This window comes from Engraulis encrasicolus, chromosome 19 (assembly GCF_034702125.1).
Source record: "Engraulis encrasicolus isolate BLACKSEA-1 chromosome 19, IST_EnEncr_1.0, whole genome shotgun sequence".
NCBI lineage: Eukaryota > Metazoa > Chordata > Actinopteri > Clupeiformes > Engraulidae > Engraulis > Engraulis encrasicolus.
This window is the reverse complement of record NC_085875.1, coordinates 9,926,866-9,944,365: the sequence shown is the minus strand read 5'-3', so window position 1 is coordinate 9,944,365 and position 17,500 is coordinate 9,926,866. Positions and strand designations below refer to the sequence as shown.

The window sequence follows — 17,500 nt, the reverse complement described above, 5'->3', positions numbered from 1 at the left end:
ATACAAATAAAGCCTGACTACATTTGTAGAAATCCTCAGGTAGACCACCTAAGGTTTCTCACGGACCATGCGTGGTACCCGGAACATGCTTTGAGAACCACCGCAGTGTATCCCAATACCAATATCACGTAGCAGAGACAGGGCAGTGGTGCATAGGGGCGATGCAGGCTGCAGCAATGCAGCTCTGCCATAGCATCAGTAATGCACTAGAGACCACCTACTGTAGGTTTCAATGTGCATGTTTTAGTGCTGCAGTAGACGATATGAGTTAACATACATGCATATCATAATGCTAGGGTAGAAAGACTTTGAAATGCCCCGATGAGTTGAAACATGAACTTTTTGCAATTTCAGTCAGTGTTACCTACGGTACGTGCAATGGCTCATAATAATAGGACTGCACTCATCACGTCATCGTGTGCCTTCCAATCTTTATAGCAGGGGTGGGGGACCTATGTCCCCAGGGCCATTTGCGGCCCTTTAGGCCATTTTTTTCCAGCCCCCGATATGATTTAAATGTTATGCATCTTCACATGAAATCGGACATATTTTGTAAAGGAATCCTAGAAATTGCATTTACAATACAATTATCTTATATTCCGGGCACCTAGAGAAGGTGGGCTCTGTTTTTAAGGTGATTGCCTTCAATATAGGCCTGAGGTGCAGGGAGAAAACCTAGGTTGTGTTCCTAGTACGGCCCTCGGAGGACTTTTACGCCCCTTGGAGGAATTTGAAGTGGCCTCTCGAATGAAAAAGGTTCCCCACCCCAATCTTTATAGTGTGGAAGGAAGCCCAGTGTTTTGTCGATACAGAAAACATGATGATGCGGCACTGTGGCATGTCGTGGTCTTGCAGCCCAGCGGCCTGATCCTAATCAGATGTAATGCTGTCGTCTGCAGAACAATAGGACATGATGTTATTATTGCAATAACAAATCTCTATGATTGCACACTGAGTTTAATTACACTTTATTGTAGTATGCCTGTGCTCTTTGTAATAGAAAAAACTGCCTATATTCTCTTGTGTGTCTTTCTGTTTGTTTTTCTTCATTTGTTTTTTTCGCTGTGTTTCTTTCTTTCTTTCTTTCTTTCTTTCTTTCTTTCTTTCTTTCTTTCTTTCTTTCTGTCTTTCTTTCTTTCTTTCTTTCTTTCTTTATTTCTGTGCTTCCATTCCCATTTCCTTCTCTTTATTGTGCCTTACAGGGAACAGATCTTATTGGTGTTGCTACGGGTGACGGAGTGTGTGATGAAGAGACCCCCCTCTGTCACCTCCTCGGGCAAGAAGAACCCCACCCTCTCTGGCCGTCTAGCAGGGGCCATTTTCCAGGTACGCACACACGCGCACACACACGCACACACACCCACGCACGCAAACACATGCGCTCACACACACACACACACACACACACACACACACACGCGCACACGCAAACAAGCCCCATCCTGTCTCGTCAACAAGTAGGGGCCATGTTAAAGGTACACACACACACGCACACGCACACACACACACACACACACACACACACACACACACACACACACACACACACACACACACACACACACACACACACACACACACACACACACACACACACACCATTCCTGCTATCTGTTGTTTACTTTACTGCATCCAGCTTTTTGTAACTCAATAAGGCAGCACAGACAGTCCTCCTGCCAACTGTAATATGCACTGTAAAAGCCTAGATAGGGGTTTTAAATTACGCAGCCACATCCGAAGGGCATATCCTTATGAGATTGTTTTAGGATAGGCAAGTAGTACTATGAAACTCTGCAAAAGTGGAACGGAGCCAGTCTCTCTCTCTCTCTCTCTCTCTCTCTCTCTCTCTCTCTCTCTCTCTCTCTCTCTCTCTCTCTCTCTCTCTCTCTCTCTCTTTTCTGAAGGTTGTTCATGTTTTTATGTTCCAGAGAGTTGTCGAAGTTCTAGACTAGTGAAATTGTTGCATTGTCTGTTCTTTTGTGTTCTCCGTCACTACAATTTGCCCATGTCCCATGGCACTAGCATGACAATTAACATAACTGTAGATGGTATAAGGCTTAGGAAAGTGTAGTAATATCTCTGTTGTTCTGCCATATCACAGACCTTAATAGTGAACGTATAAATCTCTCAACATCTGTCAAGACCTGTAGCCTGGTAAACCAGCGCCACCTGTTGGGCGTCGAATTTTTTCAGCTGCAAGTGGGTCTGGCCTCGGATCTGAGAACGTTTTGAACACTGTGCCCTGAGTCTGGCAAAACCAATTACAACGCAGAGATTTGTTTTGAATCAAAGCGGGCGGGGTTTTGAGGGAGTGACGACGAAGCTTGCAACACTGTTCGGAAAGCACATCAACGGCAAAGATCGCCGATTGGTCAGAGCGCCGGCACGGTTTGAAAAAACAACAGGTTGTTCTCATCAGCAATTGGCCGAGGTATCGTTCATCGGGGCCAGACTAAATTACTCCGGTCTCACATTTAGGCTGGTTTATCAGACTAAAGAACCTGTGTTCATTATTGTCAGGATGTGCAAATTGACATTGACATTTGCGTTTACTGCCATGTCCCAGAGTCTGGGACCCAGACCCTACTGTGACTGGGCTTAAAAGAAACCTGAACATATACATCTCTCAGAAGCTGTGGGACGACCTGCTGTGTTGGTTATCGTATAGTTATAAAAGTATAAATAGTAGTAGTAGTAGTAGTAGTAGTAGCCTTTATTGTCCTCAAGGGGAAATTCATTCTCACCACACAGGGTGCAGCCGCCGCAAGAGCAGCGCCCATAAGAACACCTGTCAACCCACCTGTACATTACATGCACAATACAGTATAGGACAAGGGGAGGGAGGGATAGGGTAGACATGGACCAGGCAGGTAGACAGGCGGCATTAAGAAAGCATAATAACAACATAGGGAGAGGAGAGGGAAAAAAGTCTCATGCTTTCAAATTATGGTGTGCACAATATGAAGACATAAGTTAAAAATAAATAGTAAATCCTCCTACTTTAGTGTATGTCCATCTTCCAGACCTTTATTGTGGCGTGGATAAAATATGAACGTGAATGTGTCTCAGGAGCCGTGCGATGAGAAAACATAACTGTAGATATTATCTATCAATCAATCAAAATGACTGTATTTATATAGTACATTATCACAGTGTTTCTCAACCTTTTTTTAGGCGAGGCACCCTTTCAATTCATGAAAAATTTCAAGGCACCCCAAACCAACAAGCCGTAACATGGCATCGCATCCGACACCACACAAGTAACACATTTAGAGACGTCACACGACTTACGTTCGAAGTTGCAGCTGACTGGGGCGACCTATATTTACTTCATTGTGCGTAAATGGCAGACGAAAGATTCCACTGACTAGCATTAACTTAACAATTTAGACAAATTTATATTACATAATGTATTAATCAGCCATGTTTCCACGGCACCCCTGAGGGGGCTCCACCGCACCCCAGGGTGCCCCGGCACCCCTGTTGAGAAACACTGCATTATCATATATAATTGTCATTCCTATTATGTGTCTTGCAGTAGTAAATCATAGTGAATCTCTCTATGCCCTGTCTTGCCCAGAACCTGATCGTGGCATGGATCAAAAGGAACCTGAACGTGTTCATCTCCCATGAGCTGTAAAAGGACCGGGCATAACTGTAGATATTATGTTTCGAAAACACATTCATTCACAATTGCTTCTCCCTGACTTTTATTGTGGCGTGGATCAAAGGCAACCTGAAAGTTTATATCTCGCAGGAGCTGAGGGACGACACGCTATGTCGGTCATTGTACAGAATGAAGAATAAATCATAAATGTTGCTGTTACGTCCATATCTCCAGACCCTGACAGTGGCGTGGATGAAACGGAAAACCTGAACGTGTACATCTCCCTGTGGGATGTCCTGCTATGTTGATTATTATATCAATTGTATGAGTATAAATGATCAATGTTTTTTGCGTCCGTCCATGTGTCCAGACCCTGATAGTGGCGTGGATCAAAGGGAACCTGAACGTGTACATCTCGCGGGAGCTGTGGGACGACCTGCTGTCGGTGCTGTCCTCCCTCACCTGCTGGGAGGAGCTGGTCACCGAGTGGTCCCTCACCATGGAGACCCTCACCAAGGTGCTGGCCCGACACCTGTACAGCCTGGACCTCAACGAGCTGCCCCTGGACAAGCTCAGCGAGCAGAAGCAGAAGAAGCACAAGGGCAAAGGTCAGAGAAAAATGCAAGGGTGTTCTGGGAAATGTAGTGTGGTAGGGTTTGTGAAAGTGGTTTTTATGGTGGTTTTGTGAAGACTTAAGTGAGCTGCCCCTGGACAAGCTCAGCGAGCAGAAGCAGAAGAAGCACAAGGGCAAAGGTCAAAAACATGCAAGAGTGTTCTGGGAAATGTAGTGTGGTGGTTTTGTGAAGACTTCAATGAGCTTGCCCTCGGCAGAATAACCAGAAGGGCAAAGGTCAGAGATGGGAAGCCAGAGGCATGATGGGAAACGTAGGTTGGTTTTTAGACTTAGACTTAGACTTCTTAATTGTCCATTAAACTTATATAACATGGGTTTTATGGGTTTTATATTTTTTTATGGGTTTTTTATTTATGGGTTATGTATTCTTTGTATGCACTGCAGGAGCGGATAAACTGGATTGAGAGAGAGAAAGTCCTGGCAAATATTTTATTCTGCCTACTAAGATGATTTCACTAATTAGCTCATCAACAGGATATGGTTATTGGGATCAGCTGGTTCATTGAATTCACTGGAACAAATTCGTTGCAGGTTTTTTACTTTCTGAACTGGGCATGGCCCTGATGCAATGCAGAGCATTATGTCCAGGGGTGAGTTTCTCAAAAGAGAAGTTGTTAGCCTGTTAGCAACTTCGGTAGTTGCCAATGGGAAAATGCATTGAAAACAACAAAGTAGCTAATGTAGTAAGCAACTTTGGTTTTGAGAAATTCACCCCAGTCTTGTTTTGGGACTGACGCAGCGGTTCCCTAATCCTGTGTTTGCAGTACTATTAGGATCTAATCTCTTAAAAGGATCTTTTTTTTTTTTAAATCCTCGATTGCTGGAAGTATAAATGGCCCAGGACATCCCCTTAAATTTGACTCACTAAACAGTCTACTGAAACTGAAGGTAGCTTACAATGATTGTCTGAGGATCCTCCTAAAGAAACCAAGGAGTACTAGAGCAAGTGGGCTATTCTGCAAATTTGGTCTAACTACTTTTATGGCACTGTTAAGAAATCTTACCTTTAAGGTCATGAGCAGGCTTGATTGTGCAAAAAATGAGCTTATCGCTCAGTTGGTTGATCCAAGCCGTAGCTCTGTAAGATATATGTCTACTATCTGGGAACATTGGCATGAATGCCTTCACTAGCTTCCTTTTATTGTATGTGTATTTTTTTATTGTATTGTTGATGTGTGTATTGTAATGTGTCCACTGTGGGCCCTGAGCCTGTAATAAAGTTTATATTTCCTGAGTTGCTTTCTGTTTCTACCTTCCGTCCCTCCAGGTGGCGCCAGTGAGGGCCACAAGATGGCGGTGGACCGCTCCTTCTCCAGGGGCTGGAGCCGTGACCCACCGGGCCAGGTCGCCATGCGCCAACGCAGCGCCACCACAGCAGGGTCCCCTGGCATCGAGAAGGCTCGCAGCATCGTGCGACAGAAGACCGTGGGTAAGTGACAGAATTAGCGGTCTTGTCATCACCGACACAAACAGAATCAGATCGGGACACAGATAAAGAACGGTTTGAACTGCTATTCTCTGTCTTGAGGTTTTTTGGTGAACTAGTTCTTGTTTCAGTCCTCTTCTGTGACTTGTATTGTACAGTTACTGTTAGAACACAGTCATGGAAACATACTGGTCTTGAGGTCCTCGTGTTCTCAACAGTTAAGTCTTAACCTAAATAAGGAGTGTTTGAGTGAGTTTCCCCTGTTTTTAGCAGAGACATAATATGATGCCAATTAATTTATCAATTTGTCTTTATCGTCACCCAATGTGGTTATGGAAACATTTTGACTTGATGGCTTTTTTTGTACTTCTAGACCAGCATTTAAGTAGTGACACTGCCACATGCATAATGCATCACTGCTGTCAATGCACACAGCATAGGCGGTAGCCAGTTGGCAGCTGAGTTGATTGTCAGTGGGAAATGGCATTTCTACTTAGAAATTGGGTGACGCAGGCTGTATCTGTGTTTCCATGCACATACTCGTAATGAGTGTTTAACATTTTTTGATGGTCCTTTTTTCTGCCGCCATTGAAATTGGAAACAGCTTAACAGAACTGGACTGGTCAATCAAATGAGCACTAGATTAAAAAACATTGCTGCTTCTAACGAGTTCCTGATGGGCTTTAAAATGGCCATATTTGAACAGGTTAGCAGATTTACTCAGGCCAATTGCTGCATTGAAGATTGCTCAGTTGGCTGGAAACATAGCTTCAGCGGTTAACAGAGTTTAAAAATGGTTACACTTGAATTAACATTTAAGAAATCAGGGGTGGTATGTCTCTGAGTATATATGTGTGTGAAGATTTTATTGGCTGAGCTGTAAAGTAATAACATTTGCAGACGGGCCTACAAAAAAAACACCTGTATTAAATTAAAATATCAATTTCCAGCAAACAGACTGGTTTGCTCAACCTTACTTCTCTTGATCCAGTTTTGCATCAGAATTCTTATGCTAATAGCATAGCACAAAACAATATTTCAATGTTGAGGCCATCCTGAATGATTTTCAGTATCTTCTTTTTATTTTGAACTGACTGTCTCGTGGTATCAAGCTCCCTAAAATCTCTAGACCAGTGGTTCTCAACTGGAACAGTCTTGGGACCCACCATTTTCCACTCTCATTCTGTCGCGACCCAATTTTTTTAGCGACACTCAAATGACTGGTTGCATGCTACTATCTCTTGTAAATTGTTGCAGGAAAAGTTGGATGTTTTTTTTGTTTTTTTAGCGAATCAATGAATTACGATTTTTTTACACCACGGCTCCGCGACCCACCCATGACCCCTACGCGACCCACTTTTGGGTCGCGACCCACTAGTTGAGAAACACTGCTCTAGACCAAAACACACCTCATCAACAACTTCCAGCCAGTAGTGAGCCTTCCAGCCAGTAGCGAGCCTTCACTTGTCTCCCTCCTCCACACTTCCCCACTATCTATCTGCAGTCCTCCTTCTAACAGTCCCCCACTGCGGTCTGTCCACACCTTGCCTCACTGTCCTCCTTATTATGCCCCTGTTCTCTTCCCTCTCTGTCTTGCTCACTCACTCACATCCACCACTCCACTCCTCTCTTCTCCTCTCTTCTCTTCTCTTCTCCTCTCCTCTCCTCTCCTCTCCTCTCCTCTCCTCTCCTCTACCCTCCTCTCCTCTCCTCTCCTCGTCCATATTTCTCATCCTCTCTTTCTACTTTTGTTCAATTATCTCTGTGGATGTTCTTTTTTTAAAAAAATCCTTTTTCATCCTTGTTTGATCTTTTTTTTCGTGCTACCTTTCTTCTCTGTATCTCCCATTTTTGCTTCACTTTTTGCCTTCTTTTGTTTGTTTGTTTCTTTTTGTTTCATTCTTCTTTCTCCTTATGCTCTTCCCCCCTCCATCTTTCCCTCTTTTCCTCTCTCCTTACTTCCCTTCCTTCCCTCTCTCCATTCTTCATTCCCCCTCTCCCTCTCTCTCTCTCTCCTCCTTCTCTTCCTTCCTCTCGTGGCTGTGGCGTGGCGTGCGTCTGCAGCCCTGCGGAGCTGCTCCACGGGCGACAGCTTGTCGTTTATCCGCAGCGCTAAAAGTGCTCCCGTCCTGATCCATCCTGTCCACCCCCTCCTGCCTGACTCTGTCCTCACCCCCCTAGCAGATGAGCTCTCAGGTAGAGATGTCTCCTCTTCCTCCTCTTCTTCCTCCTCTTCTTCCTCCTGTTCTTCCTCTTCTTCTTCTGCTTCCTCTTGCTCCTCCGCCTCTTCCTCCTCCTTCTCCTGCTGCCGATGCCCGCCCGTCTGTCTGTCTGTCTCTACCACTCTGCACCCACTGTAAACACTACCAGGAGTCCCGCTTGGGTCACCAGCTCAAAGATATCACTCCATGTTCTAGTTCAGAATATCTGTATGCATGTGATCTTGTGCTGTATGTCCTTATGTATCCTACACATGTGCACCCAGCACCAGTAGCAATGCATAGCTTGCTAACACAAAGGCGGTGGTAGATGGGCGAAGGAAGATTCTTCATTATGACAGCACTTCCTGGATCGACAATCACAGGGGTCAGGTGGGGCCACTAATCCCCTTGGGTCATTCCACGCCAAATCAACAAGAGCCCGCGCACTTAGGTCTCAAAAAATTCTGAAAATATTACCAAGTGTACCCGTGGTACTTAAGAGAAACACTGTAAATTTATTTGAATGAAAGATGTATACTCTCCGTGTTACAGCCAATTTTACTGGGGGAGGGGGGTGCCCATTTTGTTCACACTATTTTTTTTGTCAAAGTTCACAAGCCCGTAGCTCAATAACTAAACCATGTAGGAAGCTCAAATTTGGCGTGCTGGTACATAGATAGGAATAATTTGTTGCTAAACTGTCAGTTTTGGTCTGTATGATCCTGCATCGTAATAGCATTCCCTCAAAGATGATACAAATTGTACTGGAGTTTTTGGCTGTGCTCTGTTTAGGCCTTCAGAAGACATATTTGTGCCCAATATAGCCTCTTGATTTTTTCCCCTTGTAGAGACAAGTAGGAACACTCTCATAAAAAGCTATAAATAGAAAGGAAACCCCATCAGTGTTTGACCAGAAGACCTCACAAGTCTGACAAATCATTTTGGGTGTCATTTTCAGAGCTCCAGAACCCCTTGTGGGATTGTCCACAGATTTTTTTTTTTTCATTTTTTTCTTCATTCTCCATGAAGTCTTCTTTTTAAAAATGCCAATGAGACTTGTCTTATGTGATGTTTTCTTTTTAAATTTCCACCCTGAACATGGGCAAAATGCAAAAATAGAGCAACATGATTTCGATAACATTTAATGTAAATACTAAATAATCAAATGCAAATTTTGCCCGGACATGATCACCCGAGAGTCCCTGTGCAGGGGTGCAGGTATCCCTTTCAATTTCAATGATTTCAGGAGCGTTCAATGTGGGAGCAGGTTCGCACACCAAAAGAGACAGTAGGTCAGGCACAAAGAGTCATGTTGTTACTTTTTATATCCCCGAAACGCGGAGCGTCGGGGATGTAATGGTTTTGCGTGCACCGCCGCCGCCGCCGCCGCCGCGTCCGCCGCCGCGTCACGTTTTTCGTGTTAACGCGATAACTTTTGAACGGATGTTTGGATTTGTCCCAGATTTGGTGTGTTAATGCTCTAGGGCAGGTTCATGAACTGATTCGAGTTTGGAGGTCAACACTTTCAAGATGGCTGAATTCAAGATGGCCGAATTTTTGTGTGGCCCATAACTTCTGACTGGGTGGATGGATTTCTCCCAGATTTGGTGTGTTAATGCTCTAGGGCAGGTTCATGAACTGATTCGAGTTTGGAGGTCAACACTTTCAAGATGGCTGAATTCAAGATGGCCGAATTTTTGTCTGGCCCATAACTTCTGACCGGGTGTGGATGGATTTTCTCCAGATTTGGTGTGTTAATGCTCTAGGGCAGGTTCATGAACTGATTCGAGTTTGGAGGTCAACACTTTCAAGATGGCTGAATTCAAGATGGCCGAATTTTTGTCTGGCCCATAACTTCTGACCGGATGGATGGATTTCTCCCAGATTTGGTGTGTTCATGCTCTAGGGCAGGTTCATGAACTGATTCGAGTTTGGAGGTCAACACTTTCAAGATGGCTGAATTCAAGATGGCCGATTTTTTGTCTGGCCCATAACTTCTGACTGGGTGGATGGATTTCTCCCAGATTTGGTGTGTTCATGCTCTAGGGCAGGTTCATGAACTGATTCGAGTTTGGAGGTCAACACTTTCAAGATGGCTGAATTCAAGATGGCCGAATTTTTGTGTGGCCCATAACTTCTGACTGGGTGGATGGATTTCTCCCAGATTTGGTGTGTTAATGCTCTAGGGTAGGTTCATGAACTTCTTCGAGTTTGGAGGCCAACACTTTCAAGATGGCTGAATTCAAGGGTAACACTTTAGAATAATGGATGCAAAAAAGCATTATAAAGACTTAATAAATAATTAACTATTGATGAACAAAACATTAACAAACGTTTGTAAATGATTAGGAAATGTAAACAAATGCTTGTAAATGACTAGGAAATGTTATGTTAATATTTCATATTTATCAAACATTTACAAGTTGCTTGTAAATGAATAAAATAGTCTGTTATAAGGTGTGTAAAATCTTGAATATATAATTTGTAGATATTTTATAAAGCATTAATAAAGCTTAGTTAATAATAAAAACATTTGTTAATGTTTTATTCATCATTAGTTAATTATGTACTGAGTCTTTACTAAGGAACATTATTATAAAGTGTTACCAATTCAAGATGGCCGAATTTTTGTTTGACTCATAACTTTTGACCAGTCGGATGGATTTGTCCCAGATTTGGTGTGTTAATGCTCTAGGGTAGGTTCATTAACTGATTTGAGTTTGGAGCTCAACAGTTTCAAAATGGCGGCATTTTTATTTGGCCATTAACTTCTGACTGGGTGGATTGATTTGCCCTGTACTACCTTATTTTAACAGTTCAACATTTCAGTGAATCTACCATATTAGGTACAGTGTAACAATATTTGATACCATGTAATACTAGTGTAATACCAATGTAACAATATGCAATACCAGGTACAGTGTAATAACCAGTGTACAATATTTAATACCATGTAATACTAGTGTAATACCAGTGTAACAATATGCAATACCAAGTAATACCACTTACACAAAAATACATGATGTAGTACAAAATTGGTACATGGTGTTACACTGATATTATATTGTTACAATGGTTATTACACTGTACCTAATGTGGTATATTCACTGTAAACCATTAAAACAGTGTTACCATTTGCCCCATTTTTTTTCTTCATTTTCACAATAGTCATTTGGTTTTAAGCCTATGCACGTCATTGATCTATGCATAGATATTAAATATATTTCTTTAATATTTTGTATTTATCATATACGTTTATGAAAAGGTGGACGGGAGTGGTAGGAATGATGGGGGACTGGAAGCGTTGCGTTTCGGGGATATACCTTAAGCAGTCGAAGGCGACTGCACAGGCAGTCTAGTTTTGACCAGCAGATGGCAGCGGAAGAAACGCATAGAAAACATATTGCTCTCAATGTGCATGTTGCCCATGTTCAGGTTGGAAATTATAAAAGAAAACATCCCATAAGACAAGTCTCATTGGCATTTTTAAAAAGAAGAATTCATGGCGAATGAAGAAAAAAATAAAATAAAAATCTGTGGACAATCCCACAAGGGGTTCTGGAGCTCTGAAAATGACACCCAAAATGATTTGTCAGACTTGTGAGGTCTTCTGGTCAAACACTGATGGGATTTCCTTTCTATTTATAGCTTTATATGAGAGTGTTCCCACTTGTCTCTACAAGGGGAAAAAATCAAGAGGCTTTGTTGGGCACAAATATGTCTTCTGAAGGCCTAAACAGAGCACAGCCAAAAACTCCAGTACAATTTGTATCATCTTTGAGGGAATGCTATGACGATGCAGGATCATACAGACCAAAACTGACAGTTAAGCAACGAATTATTCCTATCTATGTACCAGCATGCCAAATGTGAACTTCCTACATGGTTTAGTTATTGAGCTACGGGCTTGTGAACTTTGACAAAAAAAATAGTGTGAACAAAATGGGCACCCCCCTCCCCCAGTAAAATTGGCTGTAACACGGAGAGTATACATCTTTCATTCAAATACATTTACAGTGTTTCTCTTAAGTACCACGGGTACACTTGGTAATATTTTCAGAATTTTTTGAGACCTAAGTGCGGGGGCTCTTGTTGATTTGGCGTGGAATGACCCCCTTATAAGAGTAGAGTAGACCTGAAGGTAATGGATGTTTAATATGAATGTGTCACCAGCATACACAAGTCACATAAGAATCCCAACGTGCGACAGATTTTACATACTGTATAGCACACAACTGCATGCATGCAGTGCAAAAGCATGTTGTGTTACATAGGGGTCTGCCATGGCAGAACATTAGAACTTAATACAATTCCCCCGTTCCACTCATGGAAGGAAAATATTGAGATTGTAGGACTGTCTATTCTGGAGGAAATTAATTTTAGTTCAGATCTGCACAAAAAAGTTTTGTGCAAAACTTTACTGGACTTGCAAGCCTTAGGTGTCCAGATTATTCTACTGAATCCTGCACCTTCAAAACAGACGAGTGGTGACAATTCACTAGTTCAGATCTGCAACAAGTTTATCTTGAACTACATGAATGCACAGTGATGTCTAAAATACAGCCCAATTCATCAACGTTAAGCCCTGATCTGATCCTTTCTTGTCTACCCAGAAAAATCTTGCTCTGCGTTAGGGCTGGGTAAAATAATCGATTTAATAGATAATCAATTGATTTCATTTAAAATTCACATAATCGATTCATAGGGCACAAAATCGATTTTTTTGGTTCTTTTTGTTCTTTTTGTTTAATTTAGGTCTATGGAAAATACTCAGTAGGTATTAGTCAATTAGGCCTAGGCCTACTTATTACAGATTAGCAATCTGTTAACACTGTCAAGCTACAGCCCTTTGACATTTTTATATAAAAATAGGCAACAGCATCTTTTGGGGGAAATCCTGGCACCAAGAAGGGAACGGATTGAATCAATTCGGAATGAATCGAAATGAATTGAATCGTGATTAATCGATTCAAAGCCCTAAGAATCGAAATCGAATCGATGCAGGAACATGGCTGCGATACCCAGCCCTACTCTGCATATCTGTTGCACATTCGCATCCTGGCCCACCGCTGTGTGCTCATGTGTACATGCATGCATGCATGCCTGTGTGTGAATGGCTCGAGTGCAGTCATGTGAGTGTGTTTGCAGTCTTTTCATTTACGCAGGCTGACCCTTTGAACTTCTAGAGACTCTTTACATCAGGGGTCTGTGTTTATTCCAGCGCTTCCAGTCCGTCCTTCCCTGACACATACCCCTTGACAGTAAACACATGTCTGCAATTTGTCAAGAGCTTCGCTTATTCTGCTTGCCTGCTTCTCTTGTATTTTCGAACAAAACCGGTTTCAAGGATGTCTCGTGTTCGTTGCTTCACTCCATCTGCGTGCGTGTCTGTGTGTGTTGAGTGACCTGCATGTGAGAAGGTCAACTCTTTTGTAATATTTTCTTCTTCCTTTTTTGCACACCTCGCCCTCAGCCCATAGCTTTTTGCCTTGTGCATGTTTACACGTCTCTCTCCGCCTGCTGAAAGAAAACTATTCACCTCGCTGTGTCTTTTTGTGCCCCCATATACAAGAACTGGCCCTTTATCGCCCTTCTCTTCTCCAAAGGACTTTTTCTCACACCACACATACTGTATAAATCATTCAATTACTGTAGGCATCTGGCTCTCCTAATACTTGATTGTGTTTGCCCATATGTGCGTGTGTATAGTCACACATTGTTCCGTCAGAGATGACGTATAAACTCTTAAGTCACACTGTAGCTGGTTTTTGTCCTACGCCCCACCTGTTTGTGTGTGTGTGTGTGTGTGTGCGTGTGCGTGTGCGTGTGCGTGTGCGTGTGCGTGTGCGTGTGCGTGCGTGCGTGCGTGCGTGCGTGTGTTTTGGGTGCATTTCGTCTCTCAAAACTCCATGCCAGAGAGAGTAGGAATGTTATCTGATCGTCCGAGGCAAGTGCCGTGAATGACCATCCTACTTTGGGAATGTTTCATTCATGTTTCCCATATTATTCCTATTCCCATGGCTGACCAGTGCAACGCATGTGTTCTCTGCATCTGCATCTGAATCTGCATGCACATGCATCGGGTACAGCGGTATTGAAGCTCTTTCTAGACTAGAGTGTTCAAAATCACAGGAAGGTTTAGCTAAGCAGCCTCTTTTCCCTTGGCTAGGATCAGGTTTGTATCGAGTAGTAGAGCCTGGGATATCGCTGAACCTTACACTGAGATATTGCCATCAATTCATTGTTGCATCTCTTGTTCAGATTCTGTGCAAATATACACTTGTCATATACGTATAATAGACATTTGCCTTGTCATTAATGGTTTCTGTATGTGTTTCTCTCTCTCTCTCTCTCTCTCTCTCTCTCTCTCTCTCGCTCTCTCTCTCTCTCTCTCGCTCTCTCTCTCTCTCTCTCTCTCTCTCTCTCTCTCTCTCTCTCTCTCGCTCTCTCTCTCTCTCTCTCTCCTTCTCTCTGTCCTCTGCTCTGTGGGTGGTCGGGATTTCCCCACCACTGTGTGTGTGTCTGTGTCTGTGTCTGTGCGTCTGTGCGTCTGTCTGTCTGTATGTCTGTGTATGTTATTTTGTGTTCGTTTGTATATCTTTGGGGTTGAAATGTTATTTCATTGTGTGCATGCTTATGTGTGTCTGTGTGTGTGTGTGTGTGTGTGTGTGTCTGTCTCTCTGTGTGTCTATCTATGTGTCTATGTCTGTCTGTCTGTCTGCCTGTATGTCTGTCTGTCTGTCTGTCTGTCTATGTGTCTCTATGTGTCTGTCTGTATATGTCTGTGTGTCCATCTGTCCATGTATGTGCGGCCTCTCAGATATGGAAGAGCCTCCGTTGGCTCCCCGGGCGCCGCGTCTGCGTCACAGCTCCCAGAGCGAGGAGGCTGCCCCGGCATCCCTCAGCTCCGAGGTGTTCGGCGTGTCGGTGGAACCCGACCTCACCCCTCCCGGTAGCACTGGCGGCGGCGGCGGCGGTAGCGGTAGCGGTAGCGCGACCGCAGTCCCCGTGCCAGGCCCCGTCATCGCCGGCGGAGGTGGAGGCGGAGGTGGAGCCCCACTGCCGCCCCTCCCCCGCAGCTCCAGCGCCTCCGACATCATGGAGCCCTTCATCGCCGAGCGCGCCAAAGGTGCCTGCCCCCCTCCTCCAGATCCGCACCACCACCACCACCACCACCACCACCACCCTCCTCCTCCTCACTCCTCCTCCTCGTCCTCCAGCTGCCCCCCTTCCTCCTCAGCCACTAGCTCCTCGGTGCCCGCTGCCGCCCCCCAGTCGCCAGGCTTGGCGGGCGAGCCCAACCCTAACCCCGCACCACAGCCCCACCACCTCCACCACCACACCAACCACCACCCCCGTCCACCTTTCTCTTCCTCCTCTGCCTCCTCTTCCCCTTTACACAACCAACACCACCACCACCACCTCCTTCCACTGTCTTGCACCCCTCCGTTCGCACGAGCCACTGCCAACGCAGCAGCAGCCGCCGCTTCTGCTGCTGCTGCTGCTGGTGGTGTGGGCGCGGCCTCCTCCCCCGTTGCCGGGAGCGAAGCCAGTAACCATGGCGGCCACCACGCCGGTCACCACAGCAACAGCAGCAGCCGGGAGCCGTCTCTGGACGCGGCCGAGCGGCACTTCATCTACGAGCAGCTGCAGTGCCACCCGGCGCCGTCCTCCGCCCCGCCCTCGCTGCTCTCCTGCGACCCCCTCGCCACCGCCCAATCGCAGCAGCAGCAGCAGCAAGCCCAGTGCAACATGGGAAACGTAGTAGGTATAGGTATAGGAGTAGGAGAGGATGACGATCTCATGAGTTCGCTCAGGGAGTATTTCCCGCTGAGAGATCAAAGTGGGGACGGGGACGCCTGGTCGAGCGAGGGCTTACTCATGGGAGATAGCGTCGAAGAGGCAGGGACGGATAGAGTCATAGTCGCCGGAGTGACGGAGGCAGGAGGCGTAGGAAGAGAGGGGGATAGAGAGAGGCTTAGGACGGAGGACAGGCGCAGGGCCAGGGGCAGCGCCAGCTCGGCCGGGGACGGGGACGGGGACTCGGGCTCGGGCTCGGGGTCCGGCTCCACGGAGCGCAGCTTCTACGAGTGCCTGGAGCACTGCGACTGGACCAGCGCCACCAGAGGGTGCTGTAGCAGCCCGGCCTCCCAGCAGCAGCAGCAGCAGCAGCAGCAGAGCAGCCGAGAGCAAGGGGAGGGGGGCAAGAGGGAGACGGAGCTGATTGAGATGCAGGTGGAGGTGGATGGGGTCGGGGATGAGCAGGGCGGGGGTGGGGGTGGGGGTGGAGACGAGGGGGGTAGATCTAGAGAGGCGTGTTTGCAGAGACAGAACGCCACCGAGGCGCCGGGGGGGGAGGGAGAGCCCATCACGCAGCAGCCCCCTCCACACACGCACACTCACACACACGCACTCCACGTAGCACAGCAACCGCAACCGCAGCAGCCACAACAGCAGCTTCAGCAGCAAGCGCAGCAGCAGCAGACCCCGTCCCACCACCAGCACCACACCCACCACCTGCTCCCCTCCTCCCACTGGCTGGCCAGGGTGGGGCCCAAGAAGAGGGCCCGAGGAGGAGTGCCGGGAGCAGGTGGAGCGGGTGGTGGTGGTGGGGGAGAGGGTGATGCAGGAGGAGCAGGAGGAGCAGGTGTTGTAGCTGCAGGAGGAGGTGCCGGAGGAGGTGGAGGTGGAGGAGGATCAGTGCACGTGAGCTTCCAGCCGTCCACCGAGTCGGTGCAGTTCCACAACCCCCTGGACGCCAAGGAGGCGCCCTGGAAGACGCGTCTGAAACGCCTCAGCCACTTCAGCCACGGTAGCAGCAACTCCTCCTCCGCGGCAGCAGGTGGCGGCAGTCAGGTTTCCAACGAGTCGTCCGGTGGAGGTCCGAGACGCGGTAGGTTGGGCCGCTCGGCGCTCCGCCCGCGCGGCTCGCGTTCCCGCTCGCAGGAGGCCGGCTCCACCTGCAGTCCCTCTCGCCACCAGCACCACCCGCAGCTGCTGGGCGGCGTGTACAAGTCGGTGGTGCACGCGTTATCCCATAAGCCGCACAAGAGCCACCACGGTGGCGGTTCTTCTCCGCAGCGTCTGCAAAACAACCAACAGCAGCAGCAGCCGCAGCAGCAGGTGGCCAAGGTGCAGGGCAGCGCTGGAGACGCCCCACTGAGGGACCTGTACACTCACGTGATGGGCTATTTTGGAAGGAAGCCCCCAGGTGAGGCAAGCAGGAGGCTGGAGGAGAGACCAGCTGCATCTCACCCCACAGCCGCCACCACAGCAAAAACCCGCCACAAAAGCTACAACTGCAACTGCAACTGCTCAAAGTCAAAATGGCCGCCGCCCGGTGTTTTCTCCTCCTCCTCCTCCTCCTGCTCTCATGATTTTCCTGCCTTGTGGTTTTCTTTTTTTTCCTTTTTTTTTTTTAAATAACAGGTTTTGATTTTTTGTTTTTTTCATGGCTGAATGCGGATTGACTTGAAAGCTTTTTTTTTGTTTTTGTTTTTGTTTGTTTTACTCATATTTTTTTTTCTTTTGTGGGGGAGCAACACAAACCAACAGCAACACGTTGACCCGGAGTTGCGACGGGCCCCTCTAGTCCTGGGACGGCTGGGCTGCCTGCCTGCCATCTTCCTCCC

The 17,500-nt window shown here is 46.4% G+C and overlaps 1 protein-coding gene across 1 annotated transcript in view; it reads left to right on the top strand.

Annotated features, from left to right (window-relative positions):
- The window catches only part of ralgapa1 (Ral GTPase activating protein catalytic subunit alpha 1), a 171,500-nt gene that overhangs the window by 48,921 nt on the left and 105,079 nt on the right, over positions 1 to 17,500 (top strand). Inside the window, exons 14-18 of the mRNA XM_063183617.1 lie at positions 1,203 to 1,326; positions 3,978 to 4,215; positions 5,509 to 5,670; positions 7,732 to 7,863; positions 14,689 to 17,079. Coding sequence (XP_063039687.1) covers positions 1,203 to 1,326; positions 3,978 to 4,215; positions 5,509 to 5,670; positions 7,732 to 7,863; positions 14,689 to 17,079 — 3,047 coding nt within the window. The remainder of the gene's footprint in view (positions 1 to 1,202; positions 1,327 to 3,977; positions 4,216 to 5,508; positions 5,671 to 7,731; positions 7,864 to 14,688; positions 17,080 to 17,500) is intronic.